At 41.2% G+C, this 26,512-nt stretch overlaps 1 protein-coding gene across 3 annotated transcripts in view; it reads left to right on the top strand.

Moving 5' to 3' along the window:
* Positions 1 to 3,222: 3,222 nt before the first annotated feature.
* The window catches only part of prr36a (proline rich 36a), a 31,876-nt gene continuing 8,586 nt past the window's right edge, over positions 3,223 to 26,512 (top strand). For 2 of the 3 annotated variants that reach the window (XR_015129916.1, XM_086296209.1), the window contains exons 1-4: positions 3,223 to 3,564; positions 18,989 to 19,687; positions 19,832 to 19,922; positions 26,203 to 26,384. Coding sequence is in view for 2 of the 3 variants with exons in the window: in XM_086296209.1 (XP_086152335.1) it covers positions 19,102 to 19,687; positions 19,832 to 19,922; positions 26,203 to 26,384 (859 nt within the window). In the remaining variant the exon portion in view is untranslated. The remainder of the gene's footprint in view (positions 3,565 to 18,988; positions 19,688 to 19,831; positions 19,923 to 26,202; positions 26,385 to 26,512) is intronic. The other variant, XM_086296210.1, reaches the window with a different exon arrangement.

A 26,512-nucleotide genomic window follows, 5' to 3' on the forward strand; every position in this document is an offset into this window, starting at 1 on the left:
AGCCCAGAGGGAAAATCGTCTTTCCAAAAGCTTCTAATGGTCTCAGTTGTAGCAGTATGCTATTGTCAGGTGTGGTCCTTTTGTTGATCCCAGTTTGATGCCGCTTGTTCATTTGTGACTCGCCGTTTGAACTTCACAGGCTTTTAAATTAACAAAGCATCCCAGATCAAAAACGCAGGCCTGCAGCAGGAGCAGTGGCAGCGGCGAGGACCGTCTCCTTCCCCCTCATCTTACGCGCCGTGTCACTCAATCTGTGTCAGCGCCTGAGTTCCGTTTGGTGTGTCATCGTGTGTGTCTCTGTGTGTGGGGGAGCTTTGTTTTGTGTGTGCAGCTGTCCTTACTGTGAGGTGTTTGGGCAGATGGGTGAGTGAAGACCACAGCAAAGAAGCAGATTTAAAAACAAGACAGTGTGTGCATAAAAGCCTTTCAAATTCTCAGTCTATCCTAATTCTGATAAGGATTTATTTTTTTTAACCGCTGAGCCACACCCTTGTGTAACAACATTATGATCAATCTGAAATGGATGAGCAGGATGTGTGGGGATAACAGCTTTTTTTCAGTCCTGTGAAATAATGATGGATTCCATTAGTTTTCAGTTCATGCAACTAAAAGATGGAGACTAAAAATCGTTTCGGTTTTTAGGTTTCAGTTTGCATAAAAAAAACAGGAAGTGAATAAATCTCCTTAACGCTTTCCTCCATAAACACAACATTGAACGACCTCTCCCGTGGCAAGTTTTGACACCTCAGTACAGATCAGTAAAGATTTGGTTTGATGACCATTAAAATAGTTTCCAAGGGCAGCTGCACAGAGAGAGATCACCTTTCCTAACCTCTGATGCATACCCAGTCGTTTTGTGTCATAATGAGGCAGAAATTATGACAGAAAGCACTCAGTTTAGAAAAGAGCTTCAGGGGTTACTTCTAGTAGGCTTTCAGAGGAGGCAACGAGTTAAAATAAGAATTAGTTAAACTTTTGGAGGAGCTTTGGGTTTTCCCCTCTCGCTCTGGCGCAGGGCCCCTTCCCGACTGGAAAGGATGACAGGCAGCTGATGAAACAACTGCCAGAGTCCTGAAAGGAGCAGGGATGGAGAGACACATGATTCACACACACTCTCTCTCTCTGTTTCTCAGTCTCCATCGAAGTGTAGTGAGAACTTGTACACCAGCGAGTCCAAGGCTGAGGATTTTTTTTGCTAAACCTTCATTCTTCCCCTTCACTCAGATTTCTCTCTTTACCCATGGCCTCTCTTTTTAAATAACCTCATTCTTTCTCCGTGCTCATAAGAGAAAACAACAGCTGATGTCAGCTGTCCAAACCCATTTTGCTCGTCTTTGTATCCTTCTGTCTTTTCAGTGTTTCACTGAGCCTGCAGCTGCAGCTCAAAGTCTCATTGTGATAAGAAAATAAAAGCATGCGTCTAAAACCTATTGTGGGCTCGTACCATAGGGCGGTGGACACTGTACCAAAGTGTGAGCACAGATAATTAACAATTTCAATTTCTTATTCGCTTTCTTTGGATATAACTATCCAAACCTGTTGTGCAGCTCTTACAGTTCTTTGTCAGGAATTTTGGTTTTAAGTACAGATCGCAAACATGTGGGTGAAGGAATCTGAGGCAGAGAGTTTCAGTGGCGTTGTCCCCGCGGAGAAGCAGAGATTCTTGGAAAACTCCTGGTTGAATAAATCACCGCTGGCTCCTAATGAACTGTAGCTTGAATTTAAAAGGACAAAAACAACTCGTATTCTTCTTCTCCTTCTTTAAGCTGCTCCCATAGTAACAACAGCAGCTCGTCTCCTTCCTTCTCACCCTATCCCCACATCCTTCTCTGTCACATCGATGTCCTCTTCCCCTAAATCCTTGAATCTTCCCTGAGGTTTTCCTCTTTTCCTCCTGCTTTCCAGCTCCATGTTCAACATCCTTTCTCCAGTATATCCGCTTTCCCTCTTCTGTACATGTCCAAAGCACTCGACCTGAGCTGTCCCTCTGATCTACTCATTTCTAATCCTGTCCATCCTGCTCACTCCCAGTTACTCCCATCTTTGTGTCAGGACTACCATCTTCAAACCGTACTTCATAGCAGGTCTCGATATCATCTTGTAAACCTTCCCTTTCACTCTTGCTGCTATTCTTCAGCCAGAAGCACTCCTGACACTAATTTTCACCCGATCCAACCTGCCTGCACTCTGTTCTTCACCTATCTCGTGCAATAATAGGGTGAAAATTACACAAAAATGTAAGCAAAATCAACAAGAGAATAGGAAAAAGTAAAGTAAAAGATTAATATTTCACAGAGGAGCTTCATGAGTAAAAATCTGGGGGTAAAAGATTTTCTCTATCCACAGTTGTGGGAAAAGATGATAAAACAAGGTAGAGGCATGCTGTGCATAAGGCCTATAAGAGGAGTTTAATCTGATATGGTTCCTGTTGTTTACTCTGTGCAGCAGCAGGATTAGGTCGTATCTACAAACTGGAGATACTCCATCTTGTTATCCTGGCTTAGGGAGGATGAAATTGGAAAAAGGACAAGGTTATCTCAGCTTGGTCAGAGCATGTGCTTGTGTTTTAAAAGATGTGTGTGTCTGCAGGACAAAGCAATGCTGTTGAAGCCACAAATTTGCAGGGGCTAAATTCTAGAGGTGGGCAGATTGATCCAAATATTGACAGTATCAATACCAACACTGGTATTGGTAGTGGATGATACTAGAGTGAAAGGATCGATACTTTGTTTCTCTCCTCTAAGTTCCGTATATAGCCTACTGAATGGTGTTATTTATTTATTAAAAATGAAAAAATGTATCTCAAACATGAATATATTTTATTTATCCCTATAGGACATTTAAAAAGAGGTTGACATAAAGTCCTTTAAAAACAGGCACATTTAAATTCCAGCCCACCCCCCTCAAAAAAACAAAAACAACCCTGAAAAGTGTGTGTGTGTGTGTGTGTGTGTGTGTGTGTGTGTGTGTGTGTGTGTGTGTGTGTAGCCTTAAAACGTGTTCACAACTTGCCAGTTGATTATGACTCATGTCATATGTCATGACACACTGTTATGTATTGGCAATACTGGCCCTGTATTTATTTGATATCGGATCGATACCAAAATTTGTAGCATCGCACAGCACTACTGAATTCCTCCCGGACCACCTTGATTTCCAATTTTAAAGTCACGCGCTCACACAGGGACACGGTTTGACTACCACGTCACTCCTGCTTTGCATAACCGCCGGGGCTCGCGCCTTTGATTGGGCCAGCGGTGGGATTTAATCTGCGTTTTCTTTTATGACCGCCACGCTTCGCCTTCAGTCTGCAGCCGGACTCCTCCGCCACTCCTCCCCTTCGGGTCCGTCCTTCATTAAGGGGAGCAGCCCGTCGCCTCCTGCCGCTGCTCAAACGTGAAGGGAAGGACACGAGGAGGGACGCCCGCCGCTGAACGCGCGGCTCTATTGTTAGTTCAGTAAAATATACGGCTTCGCCTGCATATTTAGTGCGTTTCGCGTCGTCTTCGGGGCAGAAAGGGGCCGACTGTTTGTTTCCTCGGGAGTCTTAACGACGGCTGAAAGGTAACGGACAATTTACTACGCTGTAACGTTTCTGCCGCGAGCGACATCATTCGAGTTAGGCTACATCTTTGCACAGTTTTCTGCTAAATTTAAAAATTACAGTTCTGCCTAGAAGGGCTCACCCTCTTTGTTTTATTTTAGCATCTCTTAAATGAAGAAAGCAGCGTTTGTTTTGAAGCCAGACGCCCTCTTTGTGGTGTGGAGTGGTCGGTGTGTAGCTTGATGGGATGATGGATGTGAAACGTTAGCACGGAGCTGGGCGGTGGTTCCGGTGTGCCGTTCTGTCTCGGGGTGAAATTTATCCCGATGTACGGTGCTCCAGGTTCTCTGTTTGACAGGGTCTCCGTTGGCATCAGATTCAGTTTACTGAGCAGCTTCACGCCAGCCTCCCTGGCGTACACACGCTATTGTTCTGCGAGGCAGAACGACGGGGCCCTCTGCTAATCGGTGTTATTAAAGCTCCCTTTGAGGCGTTTAAATCACCCAGAAACTCTAAACCAGACTATTGGGGAGGTAAAATTGGAACCAGGCGTGCAAAGTTGGATATGTGGGCATCTTGTGTTTTCTTTTCCTCATGTGGTGTATCTTTAGGCGTTCATCTGAGAATCTTACTTTGCCATTCATGCGTTAAGTTCCCCAGTCATTTTAAGCACCGTGCACCCTTTGTTTTCTTGGCACTGCCAGCTTAGTAGTTTCTTTCCAAGATTACCATCAAGGCCTGTTTTCATATTTGCATCTCTGCACATGGGGTGATCTCACTCTCCACCTGGCAAAGCAGTAAGTAAGGCAGACTATCAGAGGCACCGTCTGCAGATCTCAATGATAGAGCGATGCTGTTTATCCTTCAGGTTTTGGCTGTGAGTCTGCATTACATAATCACTGTGTTTTGGGGCTTGACTGGGTGTGGTGTGGCAGGGCTTTTGGAATCAGGACCAGTGACTGTCCCTGGCTTCAGAAATGTTATTTACATGCAGGCCCTTGCATTTGGGTGTGTGTTTCTTACTCCCAAACCCATTTCATCACTTGGATGTGACACAGGGTGTGGATGACACAGCCACATGACACCCACCCTTCTCTGTTTATTCTGACTGTCTGGCTAAGCTCTTAGAGGGTCATTACAGGTTTACTGCTGCTGTGTCCTACTTCAGAGGATGAATCTGGCAAAATCTGCACTTCTGCCCCATTTAAAAGGCTCATCGGAAACGAATGGAGAAATGCAGTCACCTTTTAACTGAATTTGAGTGACTTGGCTGGTGTATTTGTGCACTTCCTGGTCACAGATGTCGAGCATATGAAGATGCATCAGATATCTACTGTTTTAGCAGCATATGATGGAGTGTAACTTTAAAGTTAAGTAAAAGGCTCTCATATTTTGCCAGCCTGTGAACTTGGACACAGCTGTGTTTGGTTGGGTTTTTTTTTTTTTTTTTTTTTTTTCTCCCCTCATACTGTACAGCCACTTCCCCTGCCCACACCCCCGTTTCCTTTTTCTCTTCCCAAAGGTCAAAGCAACCGAGAAGAAGGGCTTGAAATAGTTTTCTCATTTCAGTGTCTTCTGTAACCTTAAACTTCAATGGCTGGATAAAGGGGGATTTATAAACAGGAATGTGCAAGTATTATGAACTCCTTTTTAAAATCCAAACTATCAGTAGCACATGAAACATTTTTACATTATTAGTACAAGAACTTAAAAAAAAAAAACCCAAAACAAACTACTATGTTGAATCGGAGGAATTGATTTAAGCATTTGCTTCAAGTTCTCCGCACATCCTTAAGCCCTGGTATGCTTGGCTTGTAAACTTTAAGGCTTGTTTTATGACTGAGCCTGGGCAGTGGTGCCTAATGGGGAGACTGCAGTTGTTGTTTTATTTCAGGCGTGACGGTCTGTGCGAAAAATGCAGGTGGCTGCGTTTGAGAAATCTAGTGTGACTGGCTTGTGTAAATGGGTACAGTGCACTAGGGAGCAAGTCTGTAACTGATTAACAAACCTGTCCTTTTGTTTTGCATGGAATGCTTCAGATACCTCCTTGTCAAACCTTGCCAGCTACGAGGCGCCTTCAGGTGGATTCTTGGTCGCGTTTGTGTCTGGTTGGAAAAATGCAGAAAGATTAAAAAAAATAAAAGCACTAACAGTGGCTGCAGCGCTTAGTTGTTTTTTTTAACATTCAATTCTCTACACTCCAAACATGTTGCCTATTATGACTTCTCTATGACAGGAAAAAGGTAAAGGACCAGCAACAGTATAAACAACTGTTACAACACTAACAGACTGTCAGTGCTGGGATTGTTATTTGAGGTGATGGGTAAATAAAAGTGGCAATTTTATGTCTCAAGTTTCACTTTCAGTTTGATAACTGCAGTGATATTCTATAGCATTATTCCTGATTTTTGGCTATTTATTCAGCTTTGCATTGGCTCATCATGTGTGCATCGGCTCTGAGTGGATATGATGTCTGGGGTTCAAATCGTATTCAGTTCAACTCAGGTTTATTCATGTAGTGCTAAATCACTACAGCAGACACTTAAAGACATTTATATTGGAAGGTAAATGCACTAGAATTTTAGAAAGAAACCCCAACAATCCCATGGCACACTATGAGCAAGCACTTGGTGACTGTGGGAAGAAAAAAAGTCCCTTTTAACAGGAAGAAACTTCTGAAAAGATGCTGTAGGTAGTCCAAAAAAAAGACCTACTGGCAAATTTAAAAAGAAGGCAAGTTTAACCAATAGAGTATTAATGCCCCTGTGAAATCATTCTTGTATTAATCATTTAAATTTTGAAAAGAAATTAGAGCTCATGTCAATCAGTCACCTTATTTCATGTCAAAAGTCGGAGCAGATGAATGAAAAGCGCATAACCCTTGCACAGCATGGAGTATTTGCATTTTCCTGGAAGTGAGCTGGTTACATCTTGTAACCAGAGTCCGTCTCAGTCCCACACTCATGGAAATTCAATCCACACTTTTGTCGTACTATACTCATGTCTGATCTGGTGGAAAGTTCATATGATGATCTTTTTAAAAATTCTGATCAGAATGAAAAATTCCCAATAGCTAGATGTTAACCACCTCCATATCAACAAACCAAACGTGTGAGTGGTTGTGAGGTAATTAGAATGATGCTCGGTGCTCACACTATGGGACTTTGATATGCAATTAAATTTGCAAACAAAAGGCAGAAAAATGGCTGCAAAAAGACAAATATCCTAAGAGAAACCAAAGGGGTTCGGATACAGCATCTCATTTTTCTAGTCAAGCATTGTGGTAATTTTTATTTATTTTTATTAAATAAAAATGGAGCCAGAAGTGCTCATATTTAAGGGAGCTTTGCTGAGTTATCAGCTTTTACATGCGGTTTATTCGTTTATAATAAACTCACTGGGAAGAAACTCACATTTAGGGTTTTGTTTTCTATTTAAATTGTATTTTATTTATATATACATTTTTACTTTTAACCCCTAAAAGTTGTCTCATGATCGTTTTAGTAGATTGGACACCAGCAGATTTGCATAATGTCAGAGTAGCTCAGAGTCCACTCATGGGAATTTTGAAAATAAAATACTTGCAGCCAGGGGATGAAGTGGGATTTTTGCAGGCAAGATCTCATTATTTGCACTGTGGGACCAAAAAAGCAACCACAGAATTTGTGCTCTTAACCTCTCATAGATTTGTTTTCTTTGTGAGCCGGCTTGTGATTGGCTGTCTTGTACAGTCTATTGAGTTACATGTTAACTGGCACAAAAGAGCATGATCTTTAAACTGATGGTCACACACCTACAGTAACACTCTCCCCCTCTGCACTAGGTCACATTAGTTAACTATTGTCAGTTTTACCACAACACTGCAGAGTTTGCCGATCCACAGCCGATTCGGCATTCCCAGATAGCCTTTTAAGTAACACATTATTAGCCTTCATTTTACTTGTTATGAAATAAATAGATAATTTCAATACCTTTCTATGAAATGTCATTTGTTTGGTTGAAAGCTATAGTTGTGATATTTGAAAGTAAATGGTAAATTCTATCATGTTGATTAATGCGGACTCCTCTTCTGTAGCGCTATGCTAGTTGCTAAAGTTGGCTAAAAAGTGGTACCACAGCTTTGGTTTCCATCAGTGTCTACATGCATGAATGTCAAAAAGCTGGATTAATTGTGAGTGCAGGGCTGTGAGGCTACCACCAGTGTGCTTGAACCCTGCTCCACTACATCTGTTTAGGAAGACTTTAAGGGTTAAACTTTATTTCATCCTTCACCCTTGTTGCCTGTGTTTCTCTCTGTAGCTGTGGGATGGTAAGGATGTAATGCTCATCACTGTGGTTTGGAGGCTGGTACTTTGCTGCCCATTAGGATAGAGTAGTGGATGCTGGCGCTGCATTTTTTTAGGTACTCTGTCTGGAACTGAAGCCAGTCTCAATGCACTGTAATTATTGAAACGGTACTTCAGCACTTTAGAAATATGTCTGTTAGCTCACTATGGTAGCCTTGAATGCCTTCCTAAAGCCAGATATTTTGTGGTTGTAGAATACAGCAAAATGGTTTTTAAAGATGTTTTAAAAATACATTTATAGGGTGTATTTATATTATAGGGTGTATTTGTGTTGTAGCATTACAAAGAACAGGTAATGAGAGAACTGTAAACAATGAGTCCTGTGTTTGTGTGTGGCTAAATGCCAACGGTTTTAACTAGATTAGTTTTTGTATTGTATGAGTAATATGATGCCTCAGAGCTTGTCCCCTCTTTGACACGTGCAGCCTTCATGTCCGCTAAAGCACGAATTGAGTTTCCTGGCTCTGAATCGGCCTTTAGGAGGTGACTGTGTATGTAAGTTGGTCTGTATTACCTTAAGTCTACCATTTTACTCTTATGTGTGACCATTTCAATGAAAAACAAATATATTTTATGTTTGAATTAATCCTGCACTTCTAAATAATATTATATTCATATTGTGTTTTTGGCTAGTCTCATTTATCCTGGTAATTTCCCTAAGAAAGGGTAAAACATCTTTGTTGGGTACCACAGTTTATTTATTTTTTGCATACAGGAAAACTGAGAACTATTGATAACTAGATAACTGCCAGAGAAGAAGCAAAGTTCACAACAACAATAAAATGTGTGTTTGTTTTGGATTGGCTGTGTATCTTTTATTATCCTTTGCCTCTTTCATGTGCATGAAAGTCTGCCAATGTGTATTTAGTTATGTGTGTGACAGTTCAGGGGTGTGGCTATCAGAAGCATGGAGGCAAGGTGTGGGATCGGTATCCATCTGTCCTCACCTTACCCGGCCCGGTCACAGAGATCGTAACTAATCTGGCTGCGGGCTCTTCAGTGTTATTGACTATCCGCCTGTCTATAACCAGTTGGCTGGTGGACAGGGAGTAGCCACTGAGTTGATTTAATATGCCAAAAGTGATGTCATCTCTGGTTTCTCTACAGCCCAGCCATTCTCGATTTTCGATCGAAACTCGTAATTGGCTCTTGTTTTGAATTGAAGTTGTGGAAAATGTAACAGGCCTGTAACATAATGGCATATTTCTTCAATCTCCCTTGGACTACATTTAACTGCATTTGTCTTTTATCTATGTGTTTCTTATGGGGCTAAATTCTAGAGTTGGGCAGATTGATCCAAATATTGACAGTATCAATACCAACACTGGAATTGGTAGTGGATTATACTAGTGTGAAAGGATCGATACTTTGTTTCTCTCCTCTAAGTTCAGTATATAGCCTACTGAATTGTGTTATTTGTTTATTTATGTCTGTGAAGGTTCTCAGTCATCCAGGTCATCGTAGTCAAAGGAGCTTGCAAAGAAAAGCGTCTGGACTTCTTTAAGTTGCTTCTTTAAGTTGCTTGAAGCAACTTGAAGTCCAGACGCTTTTCTTTGCAAGCTCCTTTGACTATTTGTTTATTTAGTTAGTTATTAAAAATGAAGAAATGTATCTCAAACATGAACCTTTTTTGTTGACTGTCACATTATTTATTTATCACCTATAGAACATTTAAACAGAAGTTGACATAAAGTCCTTTAAAGACAGGCACATTTAGATTCCAGCCCACACCCCCTTAAAAAAACAAAAACAATCCTGAAAGCTGTAGGGTTTTGTGTTAACTAATTATTGTCAATTTAGTGGTCTTTAAAACAAATTCAGAATTTGCAAATGTCATGACACACTGCTCCCAAGGTAGTATTGGTATTGATGATGGCAATACTGGCCCTGTATTTACTTGGTATCGGCTCGATATCGAAATCTGTAGTATCGCACATCACTACTGAATTCCTCCCGGATCCCCTTGATTTCCAATTTTAAAGTCACGCCTCACACGTTTCTCGGTTTGATTACTACGGCACCCCTGCTTTGAGTGGGGTAATAGATTAGAGACTATGCTATTTTGAAAGGTAATATTTAACTCGTGGGCCAGGGCAGCTCCAACCAGCAATAAAATGTAAGTAACCATTTGGTGCGGTAAGGGTTGACCGATGGCAGATTTGAATGCTTCACTGCTTCACTGTGTGTTCAGTATATAAGAATGGGGTAGCTTCACACAAGTGTCCCTAGTCTTACAGGTGAAGTTTCAGTGCCAGCTGCTCCTCTGTCCCGCTGTTCCAGTTAATCCTCTGAGCACCCACCCCCCCATTCTCCTTAGCACCAAGCCTGAGTGAGGTACACACAATGGGGTCTGAATGTCCCCCCCCCCCCCCCCCCCCCCCCCCCCTCATAGCACTGTGATGTAAAACTCATTTATGCACACGAACATGTAAGAAGATCAGATGCGATTGCACAGAAATATTTCCATTCCTCTCCTCACTACTTAGATTTTTACCTCATTGCTGTTATTATTTGTTCCATTGTCAGGTTGTCCTTATGCCAGCAGGAAAGCCTGGCTTTTGCTTTTGAAAACCCTCCCAGGTTTGGAACAGATTGCAGCCCACTTCTCTGCAGTCCTTTAGACCACATCACTGCCAATAGCTGGGAGTCCATCTTGTTTTATTGCCACTCCCTTAAGGGCTAGCTGGCTAAGTCCATTTAACTTGTAGGTTCACTTAACCACCTGCTCCTAATGACAGTGTTGAGGAGCTTACAGTCACTTAGCACCTGTTAGTCTCCTGTATGGAATTGATTAAGCTGCATGCTTAACATTTAGTCCAACTCTAGTGATGAAAGTGTTTTTCTTTTTCTCTTTGCCAGGAACATTGATTATTGTCAGTAAGCACTTTTTTTTTTTTTTTTTGTATCTGTGCAGAATGTTTTGCTGAAGTACTCCAAACACTTGTTTCTGGACAAGTGTTTTGGTGAAGACCGATAGACAACTTCTTGGCACGGTCTGGATAAACATTCATCAGTACAAATGCAGTCTTGGGTGCTGTGATGTAGGGCTTGTCAACACCAGCACATGGTTCAGTTATTTGGACAGAAGAAAAGAAACCAGTTAAGCTGCAAGATCACTCAAGGTTAATGTGGTTCTTTGTTAACGGATAACGAGGTTCTTGAGTGCCATTTGTTGTGTTGATGGGTTTTCTTCAAAGAGTGAGGAGCATGTGTAGGTAGTGCTGCCTTACATGCTTCAAGAGAATTTCATTGATGTTCATATTGGAACCATTGATAATGCAAAATGTAATGTTTTTGCTTTTCATTTCATGAATCTGTATTGATAGACTTGAGAGGATGTAGTCTAACTTTTTTTTTTTTTTTTCCCCCTGTGGCTTACCTTTTGTGGTAGAACAGGTCATGTGGGTTACAAAACATTATGACTGGTAACAAGGAAATTGTGTTAAGCCACAGCTCAGAAAAAATGTCTCAAGGAGGTAATGAATTGAGTTGCGCTGTTTTGGAAGATTAGTGAAGTAACAGGTTTTGTTTATCAGAAGTGTGGAAATGAGTGGAAAATGTATAGAATTCTGTTAAATAAGATAACGGACCCTTTTCTTTAAAATATGCACGAATGGTCTCACCCAAAAGATCCACTTTGAGGTAATGTCTTCGATAGCAAATTTTTGGCCTTAACAGTTAATTTATGACAGATGCAAGGAATTTCTACAGTTTCTCACTAGCTCTTTGTAACTGCTGGAAAGCTACATAAAGTCAATAATCCAATCGCTGTATTACACTGCCCCCCGATAGTAGCTGACAAGCTGCCCCATCCTTCACTGACTTCCTGTTTACTGATTATTTATAACTTGGTACGAGCTGTCACCTTTTTTTAATATTTAATTATCTTGGATCAATTTGATCAAGTGAAGGGTTGTTCACAAAACATGGAGCAGGATGTATTTTCCACTATCTGTGCCATCAAGCCCAGATAGTGAATTATTCTTTGCAAGTGCATTCAGCCAGACCAGGTCTGGCTGTACACACCCACTGGGCAGTCTGCTGACTTAGCCTGTGGATCAGTGGCTTCTGGATCTAACAGCAGATTTCTAGGCCAACAGTTAATATTTTAATGGTTGGTTATCATTTACAGGGCTCGCAAAATCGCTAGCCCGACGTCCCGGAGCTAGCGATATCTCCGGTCGGGCGACCAAAATCTATCTCAGCCCCGCCCGTTGGGCTATATGATAACCCGACGGGCAGGGCTGAGATAGATTTTGGTCGCCCATCTCAGCCCTGCCCGTCGGGTTATCATATAGCCCAACGGGCAGGGCTGAGATAGATTTTGGTCGCCCATCTCAGCCCTGCCCGTCGGGTTATCATATAGCCCAACGGGCGGGGCTGAGATAGATTTTGGTCGCCCGACCGGAGATATCGCTAGCTCCGGGACGTCGGGCTAGCGATTTTGCAAGCCCTGATTTACAAAGCACATATATATCTTAAAGTCCGTGGTTTCAAGAGAGAATTGTGGCAAATGACATCTCCGTTTTGCTCTTTATATGGACTCCTTGAGCTGCACGAAGCCATGGTCTTCTAACTCATAATTTGGGCCAATGAACTAGACTAGAAACTAAAAACTAGAGCTACTACCAAACAGCTCATTTCCTGCTTTTTGAAATGCAGATTGGGTCGAAAGTGACTAATAAGAACCCAATCAATACCTGTTACTGAAAGTCGCAGTAATTTCCTTCTTGGATATGTAGAAATTTTGACAGGAAATTATGTGGAGGTATATTGACTCACCAGTGGTTTGTAATTGGGGAGAGTGGCTTAATGCACAGAGACTGAACTGTTAAGACGTTTGTTTTCCAAGAGCCAATTGGTTTCCTTTTCATTCTCTGTGAACTAAACACTGACTTGGTGATGAAGCAGAAACACCACTACTACCTTGTATGGTCAAGAGAAGCATGGATTTACACACACAGCCCCCGTTTACTTGGACTCAGTTTTCCTACCTACTTTTAGATTCTTGTTTGAAGGCTCGTTCTGTAAATCCTAAAGGTTTATGAAGTGGTGAGTACAGTAGGATTGAGTGAATGAGAGTAGGTTTCTTCATTTTTTTAATTTTTATTTTAATGAGGATGAAGCCTGAGCTCAAGGTTAGGAAAACCCCTGCCTTTCCCCAAACACCATTAAATGTCTTGATTTGTTTTTCTTGTAATTTGAGTGCCAGAAATCGAACACCCTCTTCCTGTTTGCCCTTTTTACACACTCATTTGAGCTCTCACTTGAACTGAATACCGCCTGTGTTTTTTCCTGTGTCGTACATGCATCTTGCTCAAACTCACACCAGAGGAAAGTTAATGATCAGTCAACCCATTTGTATACTTGGCCCTACTTCACTCTAGTGCTGAACACTCCCAGGCCTGAAACAACGGTCAAATTCACTACGGCAGCTTCCGTTTGCTTGAAAAACAATCTCCGAAGGTGTGGCTGTAGTAAGAATGCAGCGATGAATCAAGTGTGCCTGTGGAATTGCTGGAATGTAGGCAGGCCAGCAAATTCTGGTTTTCACTTTTTTCTGGCTGTCTCATTAATGGCAATGGATATTTTCATGTCACTCACACTTTGAACCTGCACCCTCTGCTCGTTCATACACTGCATCTTTGTGCATGTACACACAGCCCACGCATTCATCACTCTCCATTTGACCCTTGCACTGTTACTCATCTCATGCACATAAACGGACATGCACGCAGCCAGCTGTCGTTGTGTAGCCCCAAGGAGTCTTGAGGAAGTCAGAGCTGGAATGTGGATGGGGCGGATGTGCACTCGATACTGCTGCAGCTTTTAGGCCTTAACTTTCTTTTATTCTTCACTTTGAAGACGATGCAGCATCGACATGGATCATAAAGTAAAAGCTCAACCTTAATAAACTGATGTGGTCAGTTTCATGTAGCACTAACACATTTGCATTATGGATTTATCCTTTTTCTTAAATAATTTGATTTAACTGTGGGGTTCAGTTCTAAGTCTTATAGCCCAGTGTCTGACACACTGCTTTTTCAGCTAGCAGTCCAGAATGCACAATATTAGATGTATTGACACAATCCTCGTGGCCGTGTGACGCATAGACTAAGTTACAACGAAATGCGTAGGGGACAACTGTGCATTGAATAGCTGAAATATTTTCCTGTTTTACTTCACTGGCTTTTTCCCATTTATCTACAGTTTCTAAGCATACAGTCTGTCATGTGTATTTATGTCTCTGATATTTCATATTTACAACATCATTAGCAGTCTGGTGTAAATCTGCAGTTGACAGCATCTCTATCAACAGATCACCTTCAGCAGTCTGCACAATGCATCCCAAACCTCTGTCGTGCTCTAAACACAGCTAAATCCCCCTGTGCTTGTATTAACACAGTATTAAAAGTGACCCATTTTGTCAGGCACCACTTCTAACGTCTGGATGTGCAGAGGGCGAGACTGAGAGATGGGTTACGACAGATGCAATTAAACTGCTTGAAGACAGAAGTCCGAAATAAAATGTAATGACACATATTTCTATTGCAGTGCAATGTAAATGCCACAAAGACTACAGAGTTCTTGCTCTGTCTAGACACACTCCCTCTAACAGTCTAATAAAGTAATGACTGCATTAAATAACACTCTCCTCTCCTGCTTTTGGCCAAATGCACTGCTGCAGTCTGTTAGCCTTCAGGCATTTGCTTTCATCACAAAATCTGCAAAATGTACTAGATGTCAGGCATATTGAGTGATGTTGACTAGAAAAGGGTACGCTGCACTTAGAGCTGGGCGATATAAGATTTTTTCATATCACGATATGTTTTTTTCATTTCAGGCGATAACGATATCTATCACGATATAAGCCAAATAACTATATTTGTAAGATTTAAATGTGCCGTTGCTCACAAGTAAAATGTGAAATAATCAGCAGCTTGTTTTTATTTAAATATTTATTTCCCATAATAAGTTCAACAGGGTAGATGTACTTAAGGAACATGAGACTTTTTCAGATAAATAAAGGCAAATATTGCAAACTACAAAAGAAAGGCAGCCGCTAAAGCGTTTAAGTTTCAAAATAGAACAAACGAAACAGACTAAATTGTCAATTCCACTTAGAAACAAAATATTAATTCTAAAAATAAATCTTAGTTTGTTTTACAGAAGAACAGACAAAACTGACTAACTTTTGTCAATATCAAATAAACTGAGAACTAAAAGGAAATTCTCAATCTCTCCTTGTTGTATAGCTTAGCTTTTCAAACAGTTTTAACAGTTACTTTAGTCTGACAAAAGCCGAATGACGAATTAGCGCTTCCAGTCAGAGACTGAGGCTACGTCCACACGTACCCGGGTATTTTTGAAAACGGAGATTTTCCGTTTTCGTTTTAAAAAAAATAATCCCGTCCACACATAAAGGGAGAAATGAAGGAAAACGCTGCTATGAACATGCCAAAGCAGCAGGTGGCGCTAGATTCCTAACCGTGCAGAAATGTTGGCCAATCAGAAGTCTAGAAGCCTCGGTGGGAAAAAGTAAACAAAGCTGGGGCATAGAAGCAGAACCGAGTCGTATGTGTGGAGGGACAGTAACTGTGTGTATATGTAAGCATTTAAACACTGCAGAGAGTAGAATTAACAGTAACAGTATTGTAGAAATTCATTTCACCGAAACAATAACGTGGCGCACAGTGTGACGTCAAAAAATGCGCACACCTTTGACGCTGCGTTTTCTCCGTTTTTCTAGTCCACACGTAAATGCAAAAACGGAGTTTTCAAAAATCTTCGTTTTCAGTGACCAAAAACGCCGTTTACGTGTGGACGAAAGGTGCAAACGCATAGAAAAATCTGCGTTTTCAAAAATACCCGGGTACGTGTGGACGTAGCGCATGCACCAGTTTATTGTATTTCCAGACTTGCTTTCGGCACAATTTACAGTGCACGCTACTCTGTTTTTTGTCAGACTTGAAATAGCCGAAATACCTTCACACTACGGAACTTCTGTTGCTCTTCCGTTCGACAATCTCTCCGGCATTGGAACCATCATCTGTTTTCTCTTCGGTCACGCTCGGTTGATTTTTCTAGTCGGCACACTCATTTCCTCCATTACCCGGGCGGTACGGTGGCTGGCTGCTTCCCAAACAAATACACATGTGCGGCTTGGCACTTGTGCTGTACGTAACAAGTCACGTGACGTGACGCTGCGGCTGTGATTGGTTCGGCTCTGCGCTACGTAATTTGGATTGGCTGGTTTTTTTTTTTGTTTTTTGTTTGGTTTTTTTAAGAGGACAAGAGCGGCGAGGTCTATCGCGATAGTTTAATTTTTCTATCGAGAAAAGGTTATATCGCGATACATATCGTTATCGTTCTATCGCCCAGCTCTAGCTGCACTCATGAGGATTATGGCTCTTCAGTGAACTGAATTTCGAACACAAAATCTTCAGTTCTAAATAAAAAAATAATGAATTTAAAGAGCAGAATTGGCCAAAAGTTGCTCTGCAGAGCAACCTCGCCGTAAGACATCGCTTATCTCTGCACGACCGTGCGGCTGGGAGTTTGTATATCTTTTCGCTTCCCATCTGTGCTACGTCACAAAGAGTCAGCTGGTCACAGATGATGCCTTTTACTTGCCCAAAAGTTGATTCTGTTCATCTGGACGTAGCGTTTTGTGGGAGAAACGCTTCGTCACTCATCCAAGTGACTCCTTCAGGCTCAGCTGACTGCAGGTTTCACCAATCTTATAAACAGTACATTTGCATAATGACTGAAACAAATGTACTGTTCATACAGCTGAGACTGAAGAAGTCACTTGGATGAGTGACGAAACGTTTCTCCCACAAAACGCTACGTCCAGATGAACAGAATCAACTTTTGGAGATTTACTTACCTGGATGATTGAGCATGCATCAAGACGTTGCCCGAAACAGGGTCACCATCTCAGAAGGAATGTGCTTTGAGCTTCTGTTTGCTAAGCTCCTAGCATTAGTAGCTTGACTGGCAAAACTATGCCAAGTACAGTACTGTCTGAGTAATCTGGGTAACGTTTATTGAGAAGAATAACCAGAATGTCTCCTCCAAGAGCTACACCCCAATAAATGTCAGTGCAAATATATTAAAATGGCTGAGAAGTGGTGAGGGGGATGTGAAAACAAACTTAATTTGGTATTTAATTTGCATACCACTATTCTAAGAGCTTTGCACATTTGGGTAATTAATCCTCATGTGAAGCTTGATGTTTTCCATGAGATGACACAAAATTACATTCGGTGCACTGCTCTCTCCCAACTTTGCTTACTTTGTGAGATTTTTAGCCACAAGAATCAGAGAAGGAAACATATGGAGTAGATTGAAACAACCGTAAAATCTGAAGTTAGCAAAGCAAATGGGTTGGGTCAGTTATTTAAAAGTAACACCGAAAAGGACTCTGTAGCTTTTATCGGCAGCTTTGGGGGTTGTGGTGGGGAGTTTAGTTTGGTTTAAAGACACCAAAAACTCTAAACAGACTAGTCAAACAAGTTCCTCCAGAATTTCCAACCAATAGTCCATGATGAATTTGCATTTAGAGGCATGAATCAGTAGTTATTGTTAAGACTTGATATCGAAAAGAAAATATTTAACCTTCTTGCTGTGGGAGAAAAAGTCTGGGATCTCTGAAAAAATGACGGGGAAAAAAAAAGTTACTGTAGTGCATGCTGTTGTACACAGTGTGGCTTTATAAATGCACTGAGTAATCTGATGTCTGTGGAAACTCTTGCTCCTTGGAACTGTTAGTTTATGTCAGATGTTTTTGCTTATCTGTAGGGGTTTAGGACTTTTACAAATATTTAGAGTAGAGGAGAGTGCATTTGCCATAAAATGCAGTTTCTATAGTGGAAAAGCAGCTTTGCTCTCTTGGTTTACCTAATTTAACTACTTGACCATTTTCTAGAAGATATTTGCTGGGGGGGTTTCCTGTCCATCTTTATTCATTTGCCCAGTTTGTTTGCTGTACCATGCAGGACTTCTGCTTGCTAGATCATCCATCTGTATAGCAATTGACTGGTTCTAGATCTAAATGCAGGGGAAGTAGAGAAGGGGGTGGGTGGGGGGGCTATAGAAAACCAGGAGATGAGTGTTTAGGAGGGGGTTGGTAGAGGGCTCTGTGGTCAAAAGGGCAAAGACACGGGGCCTGTGGGTAAAAGGGATGATTGAGGGAGGGGATAAATCCATTAAGCATCTGGGAACAGCTTTGTCCCGTCATAGCAATATAAATTCCAGTTTGATGGTTAATAAGCTAAAGATCTGCGACTCGACTAGCACGCAATCTCCAGATTGCCCCTCGGGCTTTGTTTTCGTCACTTCTTCACCACAGCTTCTTTTATAATTAATGTCAAGTTCTGATTTTCCACAATTTCTGTCTGCATTTTTGCCATTGCACTAAAACTGTTAAACAGTCATAGGATGATATTTGTATTACACTGCATCTGTTCAACACAAAACTATCGACAACAAATGGGTTATTTGATGCTCGTTTCCCACCGTCTCATCGCCTGTGGGCTCTCAACTAGGAAAACCTCTCCTGGTTTTCAGCTCTCCAAACCACAGATTTTTTTTTTTTTTTTTTTTCCCTCCACTGAGTTTTAAGCTGCTGGAAGCAATTTGGAGCAGTGGTGTGGTGTTTGTTTTTTTGTTTTTTGTTTTTTGGGGGTTTTTTTTTTGGGTTTTTTCCCCTAAAACGTACAGTTAAAGCAATTCACTTTCTCTTTATTGTGGTATTTTAATGGTAATTGCCTTTAGTTTAAGTAGATTCTTGGCCATTATTGATGCATTATTGTCATGGTTGTGCCACATTAGTTGATGGAGTAGTCACTCTAGAGGAGGGTGATTTTTAGTGAGAATATTTGCTGGCATCTCAGGCTGCTTGCTTCCTGTGTTTCTTAAACTCTCCCAAATTCCACTGAGGCCCCTTACCATAACTACCGTTTCCTTTGGCTGACAGGGACATAATTTATCATGTGAATCCATGATATTGCAGCATAGTTTAATTCAGCTTTAAGTTGAAGTACAGTCAAAACTGAGCTTGGAGGTTAACCCACATTTTTGTATTCTTTTTCAGCAGGACGTCCTTGTTAAGGATAAGAGGAACTGACCGTTCAGGACAGGTGTGAGCCCGTAGACGTAGATATCTGCATCAACTCTAGCAGCATCCACACGTTTCTGAAGTAGGGTATGAAACCGGATGGGGTTAGCATGGAAACCACAGAGCCCAGTGAAGGTGAAGCTGCTACTGTAACAGAGCCTTCCTCATTACAAGAAAACATAACTGAACAAGCCCCATCACAGGCAGATGATGTAGCAAATGATACTGCATTAACAGCTGCTCCAAAGGCCAATGGCAAACCAGTGCCTGTGCAGGCCAAAGTTAAACCAAAAGCTGGTGGGCCTCAAACGAAGCTTTTGGCCTCTGCTGGGGCTTCCAGCTCACGGCCTGGTACTGCCTCAAATCGCACTGCGAATGATGTCAGATCTGCCTCCGGTGTTTCTGCTGCTCCAGGCAAGAAGACTGCAGCAACATCTACGGTAAAAACATCTTCGTTAGCAGGAGCTGTACCCAAAAGACCACTGGGTACATCAGCAGTTTCCACAACAGCCAATAACCAAACTAGAGTGCCTGACAAGAGGTCTACTGGACTTGCCAGGACTACCTCTGTGGCTGCTGCCACAGTAACAAATGGTACCAAACCATCAGTGAATGGCACACCTAAGAAGAAACTTGCAACGGAGACTGTTAATGGAGCTAAACCCAAAACTACAGGTGAGTCTTAAGGAGCTGTGACAGCTTAAGGTTCAACACAGTCCTCTAAATAAGGTATGATGAATAAACTGTCTTGTTCTGATTTCTCTGTCGTCTCATTGTCTTTTCTGTTTGTTTGTTTTTTTTGTTTGTTTTTTTTTTTAGCTGTTGCCAGCAGAGCCCCTTCTACTGCTCCAAAAACCAGTGCTTTGACCACAGCTAAAGCTGCTGGTCCTGCTGCATCAAAAACCACAAGGTATGGCTTTCTGTCATAAACTGGGAACAGGTTCCAGCAGTTTACAAGTCTAGTAGCACAGTCTGTGAAAATGTGGGTGGAAAGCCCCTTTATTTTATCAGTGGTGTGCTAACAGATACCCCTCTCTTACTTCCTCCATCCTCTTCTGTTTCTTTCATACATGTCTTCCTTTTCTCTGATCTCCCTCTGACATGAGAGTTTTGTAATCCCCTTTCAAACTGGATGAGAGGATGACTTTATCTCAATGCCCTGAAAAGGAGCAGTGAAGAACGATGCTCATTGTGGTCTTTGGGCCATTATTGAGTCAAATTTCACTTAAAGTGTGTGAGTCATGTTAGCAGAAATAACCTGAAACAGAGGGCCTTAACAGAACCAGTGATACTGAAGAACTACTGCTTTGTCATGGGCAGACCCCCCCTGGCAGAAACCAGACCCACCTCCCCAGGGCAGAGAGCTGTTGACTTGGATCATAATCCCTTCTCATACTGGGTTGGTGGTTTGGATAGAGCGCTCTAGTTGGACTAAACAAAGCACGAATGATCCTTTTGTGTGCTGTAGAATTTAGCAGTTGACCCAGTCACTGCTGTCACTTCCACTAGTAAGCTTTTGTTATGCATTTATTATGTACTGTGTAGAACGATTGCTACCTGAAAGCCCAAGCATGAGAAACGAGTCATTGCAAAGTTTTTGATTTTGTGAGACATCCACAAATGAAGAGTTCTTTTGTTATACTTCACAAAGAATTGGACATAATAGACCAATCCAGCATCTTTCTACAGGATGTGATGTTCTGTATGGAGAGGCTTTATTAGATTTGATCTCCCCTTGCCTTTCCTCTTAATGCCCTCTTATTGAATAAAGGAATAATGTGCTGCATTGTCATTCCTTTAAGCAACAAAGACCCATTATGTTCTTATTTGGCTGAAAGTAACTATCATGCTGTAGATACCTGTTTATAAACTCTAACTAGTTTCAGTACCATTTGTGAAACTGGTGCAAAAATTTGTACTAGGCTTGAGGATGGAAAGGAATAATGCAAAATCATTTTATTACTTGCTCAAAGATGGTTTTTTTTTTTTTGTTGTTGTTGTTGTTTTTTTTTTTGTTAAATCATATTTTCAGTTTCCCTTAATCTCAGAAGTTCATTAAGCTTTAGCTGCTGAGATATATTTAAGTTATTAATACTCTGTGTTGTCTGTGTTTTTAATCAGTGGATTCCTCCTTGCATTACTATTCCAAACGATGCGGTGGCTGAATCCATCTAAGATCACAGGTCTAAAAACTCAGTGATATTTGTTTTACAATGATATAAAAAGGAGAAATGGTTAAAACTCCCAGACCAGAGAGAAGATGATGTGGTTTTTGGTTAATCAGCTATTCATCTTCGCTTTTTTTTTTCCAACCAGTGGCCAAGATCATTTTATAAAAGGGAAAAAAAATCCAAAGCGGCACCAGGTGGTCTGTCCAGATAGCTGGAACTATTTTCTGTTACTCTGTACAAGTGTGGTAGGGTGTGTACATGAAGAAGCAGATCCTCTGAATTAATTAGATGAGGCATTTCAAGTGTCAGAGTCTGATTACACTGCTGCATCATCCTTATGTGATTGTTTCCTGGCTGGTTTCCTGGGACTTGGCATCAGGCACTCTGCTTTCAGGAGAACGGCAGCAGGTGGCTTTTTTTTTTCTCCTTTTTTTTTTTTTTTGGATGAGGGGGGTGACACGGTAAAGTCAGTAGCGTGTCAAATCCAATGTGTAGGGACATTAGTGGTGGTGTGCATTTCCCTTGGTGTTTGTACTAGCCCTCTGTTAGAGTCGGGCACAAACATCAGCGAGACATGACGTGCATTAGTCCTAAGCCTTGAATAGGGCTCGGCATTATGACAACTTTTTGGGTTTATATTTTTGTGTTATGCATTAATTTATACATTAATAGGATGCAGACAGTGTTATCCACACAACTGGATTCTACACATGCATGCACGAAGAGTATGTGTGAGCAATAATCAGCCTCCTTTCAAGTGAATTCTTCAGCCAGACACAAATTTCTTTGAGAACAGACACAAATTTGTTTTTCTTAAGCTCTGCATGTAAACTGTAGTCCATATTTTGTGTAGCGGCACATGAGTTCCTGCTGCCGGTTCTGGTCAGAATAATAGTTACTTAAATTCACTGAAATCAGTTTATCCTGTGACTGTACAGTATTATGATTGTTTAAACTTTAAATGGCTCCTGACTGAGAAACTGACTGCGTTTAGAAATCGTCCTACTATTTAATAATGTATAAAGCATTTTCCCCAAATTTGTATCTTTTTATTTTTTTCTTTAAAGATGATTTCTGGTTCACACTATTCAGCAGTATTCTTCTTTATTGCTCCAATCTTTGATAGAAATGCATACAACAGGCTTTAATGGTGGTGGGGGAAGACCTGCACAAAAGGGATCTCCTGTTGCTTGTAATTTCAGCTCTGCTTTGTGTACTGTATTATTATACTGCTATGAAAACAGTAGTTATTGTTAGCCAAACTATCCTGCAGGAGGAAGCCATATTGACAATTTCGTACATGTAAATATTTCATGTGGACTTGAGTAGCAGCACACTGCCTGAGACTAACCTCTTTCTCTCCCAACAGGAGAAGTGACTTAAAGTAATAAATCATTTAAAAAATAATTTTACCAATGGAGAAAGTGAATGAAGGGTACATAGGATTTGAAGATTGTGTTAGACTTATGAGCTTTTAAAAAATGGAATTGGTGCCTGGGAACAGTGGGGAATAAAATCTGATTGATCAGCAGTGCTGAGTCTGTGAACACTCATGAACAGTGAAGTCAGGAATGTTTTATTTATTTCAGGGTTTCTTAGCTACACCATGTAACAGACACAACATCACTGGGACAGAGACATCCTCCAGTCCTCTGAAGCAGATTAAGATTAATAACTGGAGTAGAAGCCAAATGCTGTCAGATCTGACATTTGCTTTGGTCCACTCTCCTCCGATGATGGGCTGTGGTGTCCTTGCACTGACTGAGCAATCCGTTCTTGTCCACCCCACCCCCTCTTCCCTTCTCTCTTCTCTGCCTCTTCATCCCTTTTCCCCCTGCCTTCTGTACATGCACAGTGCTGGGAATTTGGCCAGGAACTCCTTAAGTCCTCCTTAAAACTTCCACATCCATCTAAAATTCAAACTAATGTATCATTTACCTGCATGCACAATAAAATGCAGCCCATGTCATGTTCCTGAACAGTCTATAAGATGATTAATATTCAAAGGGTCACCATGGGAAATGGACAGAATTGCTGGTGGGCAGTTCTCCTGGATATGTAGACTTGGGATGCTAAAAGCAAAATTGCAATCGAAAATGCATTCAAATTTTATTTTATTTTTTTTAATTTTTTTTTGCATTATCCCTTTAGGGATGAAACAGTCATTTCTCACCAACAGTGTTGGCAGGGAGCAGGATTACTCCAACAGGAAAGACCCATGGCATCTGTCACACTGACAGTGGGTGCCTAGAGCATTAGAGCCAAAAACTGGCTGCACAGCTACCGCTAGGCTCCAGACTGCACTGAGTTGATTCATGCCTTGACTCTTTATTGTCAAGGAGATAACAAAGTCCATACAAGCCTTAGGAATGTGTGTGCCTCTGTGGAAGGAGTAAATCAGCTAGTTTTGGACAGGCTACAAACCAAACAAGGTACTGCAGGAGCTATCCATCTCACTCTACACCATTTGAAGTGATGTGAGTGGAAAGGGACTGTGGGGGGGGGGGGGGGCAAAGACAAAAGATTGTATAATTAAACTACAATCTGTCCAGTAGATCAGTAAAATAAAAATGTCTTATTTTTTTTTAAGGATAAACTGATTTGATTAAAGTATAATGGATATACTTTTTATTTTGTTGAATATTCTGGTGTATTATATAAATGTGTCAAATTCAATAAAGCAAAGTGCAACAAAAAACAACACTGACTTACTAGATGTAGGAAAGGGGGTTGTAGATGGAGTAGGTGTGGCTTCCAAAAGCCCCTCAAGCTCATGTTTACACTTCCAGTTTTGGCAAAACAGATGTTGCAGATGCTCAGTGCATTAATGGCATGGGCATATTACGGCATCTGCTCTAAATATTAATATGACTGCATGGCACGGAAAGCCCATTACTTATCAGTGACTCCCCTCCTTTGTCGACCTTTGGCTTTCTGATGACCTCATGTTAGGACATTAACATCACATGGATGGCTGTTCAGAGCCTCTCATCTCTTTGGACTGTGGTTTGTATTGATTTCAGGCCTCTGTTGGCAGGAAATGTAATCTGTACTATTACATCAACAGCAGAACCACCAGCCACCACCCATAGACCATGTGTGAAGGCATTAATGGGGACTGTCTTTTCCTCTTTGCGCTGGTTCTCTGGATCAAAATTGATGAGTTGTGACTTGCTATAAAACAGTGGAAGGCAGAGCAGGGTTGTTTGAGGTTATGTCTGTGAACTCCTGCTACTCTCTATGCCCATCACTTTACTGTCTTTTCTCTCTCACTCGCTCCCCCTGTAGATAAAGTCATTAACTCAATTTTGTCCACCTTGATTCCTCTTGTAATTGGGTGGTGCTTTCAGGTTATATTTTGCTTGGATGCAGTATTGGATAGGAAACGACTTCAGTAATTTTTTTTCATAGTGGTGTGTTTTTTGTTTGTTTTTGTTTTTTTCCTGCTTTTTATCAGTACCCAAACTTAAGTCTGGGCTGATATTATCTCAATGTATGGCACAATTTGCTGTGTTTGGGCTGCCCTTTACATTACGATCCAAATCATCTGTCTGATAGCAGCCAATTACAACATCCCTTAGCTATGTCTGTACAGTGGCTGTCTGATCTCTAGGAAAACAGATGGCCATTGTAATGGTTATTGTAATGTGGGAGAAGCATGCAACCCAACTGAAAGGCATCAACATTATTGTGCATTCTCCTGTTCATGTCTGTATCAGCTACCAAATCAGCAGGCCAGGTCAAAAAGAGGAAGACGCAAGGAAGATTTTTGTGCTTGTGAAGAGTCCTCGTAGTTCCTGAAGGAAAAACTAGTCCGTCTTTGTTAGAAAAATGGTTTGCATGTGAATTTTTTACAGGCTGAGATTTTGCATTGTTTGTTCAATGTTTGTTCAATGAGTGCTGGACCTGCCTGCAGCTGCAACTTGCTCATTTAACCAGCTCTCTTTACTTGTAGGTCAGTTAAAGAAGTAGTGTACGACAGCCCAGGTGGTCGACTCCATTTAATTAAAAATAAAAAATATAAATAAAATTGACAACACCTATGACAAATTATTAGTCAGCGAAATTACCTTCGCCACCTGCTAAAATTAAGCATGTTTAAAGCATTTATGTACTGGGTTCACTGTTCAAACCTGGAATCTTTTACAGTCTTTGTCTTGGAGCTTGCAGGCTAAAGACTGCCTAATGTCTGATGCACAAAGGCTGTTGATTGCTTCAGTGTGCTCCTGCTTATAGTCTGGTGCATTCATAGCTACTGAATAGGCGGCATGTACTTCTTTCTCCACACTGTCCACACAACGTCCTTTCTCATTAGTATTTCCAGTAGTGTGTATTCATCTGAAGCAAAATATTTCCTGCTGCGTGTCACATGTGAGGAAGAAAAACTGGAAATAATTGAGACTTGAAGCTGTCAGAAGCTCATGTATGAAAGTGTCTATAATGTAATATGAGACTCTGTTGTAGGCATAGTGTAAACGACGTGCGGAGGCAGATATACTGTGAAGGACTTACTAGGGAAGCAGTAAAAGGTGAGGTGTGTGGCAATAGTATGAGTTTTTGTAGTTGCAGTTGGTGTGACTTAGTAGATCACTGCAGTGTCTCATGAGAACTCCAGACTGAGTAGCAAATCAGGACCTTGGTGAAGAAGAGACTGTAAAATGTTCTTTGGGCCTTTTATGGCTATTAGTTCCCATTTCTCTTCTCACTGTGCTTTAATCTTCAGTTGGTTGGGGATTTTTTTTTTTTCGTTATTTTTTTGGGGGGGGGGGGGTGAAGAAGGCATGATTACGTGGCTGTAGATGAAAGGTGCTGTTAATGGATTCCCATTGTTGAAATTACCTTTGTGGCTTATGTGTAGTTGATCATTTATTTATGCTCGTAAATGCATACAGAGGTGGAGTCTTTGATTTCATGCTTGGACTTTTGTTAACAAAATGAATGAACCACACAATAAAGCTGTGTGTTTAGGGGTTTTTTTTTTTTTTTTTTTCACCCTTCATTGTTTTTCTCTGCCTGCAGGCCTTCTCCAGGTCTCTCAACTTCTAGACCTACGTCTGCTACATCCAGGCCTCCCACAGCTACAACCAAGCTCTCCACCGCTGCAACTGCCAAAACTGTTTCCAGAGTTAATACAGCCCCATCTACTGGCAGGACCACATCAGCACAGCCTAAACCACCAGCAGCAGCTGCTGCTAAGAAAGGTGAGAAGACAAGATACTCTTCTGAAGCAAAGTCCAATTTGACTCTGTATATCGGAGACCTATATAATGGTCAGATTTAATATCTGTAGTAAGTCTCAGCATATGTTTTTAGATATTAGTGAAAAAAT

This window comes from Aulonocara sp. 'chitande type north' Nkhata Bay, linkage group LG6 (genome assembly GCF_057382095.1).
Source record: "Aulonocara sp. 'chitande type north' Nkhata Bay isolate Kocher_YH1m ecotype deep benthic linkage group LG6, A_spYH_male_GT1.1, whole genome shotgun sequence".
In the NCBI taxonomy this organism is placed as follows: Eukaryota; Metazoa; Chordata; class Actinopteri; order Cichliformes; family Cichlidae; genus Aulonocara; species Aulonocara sp. 'chitande type north' Nkhata Bay.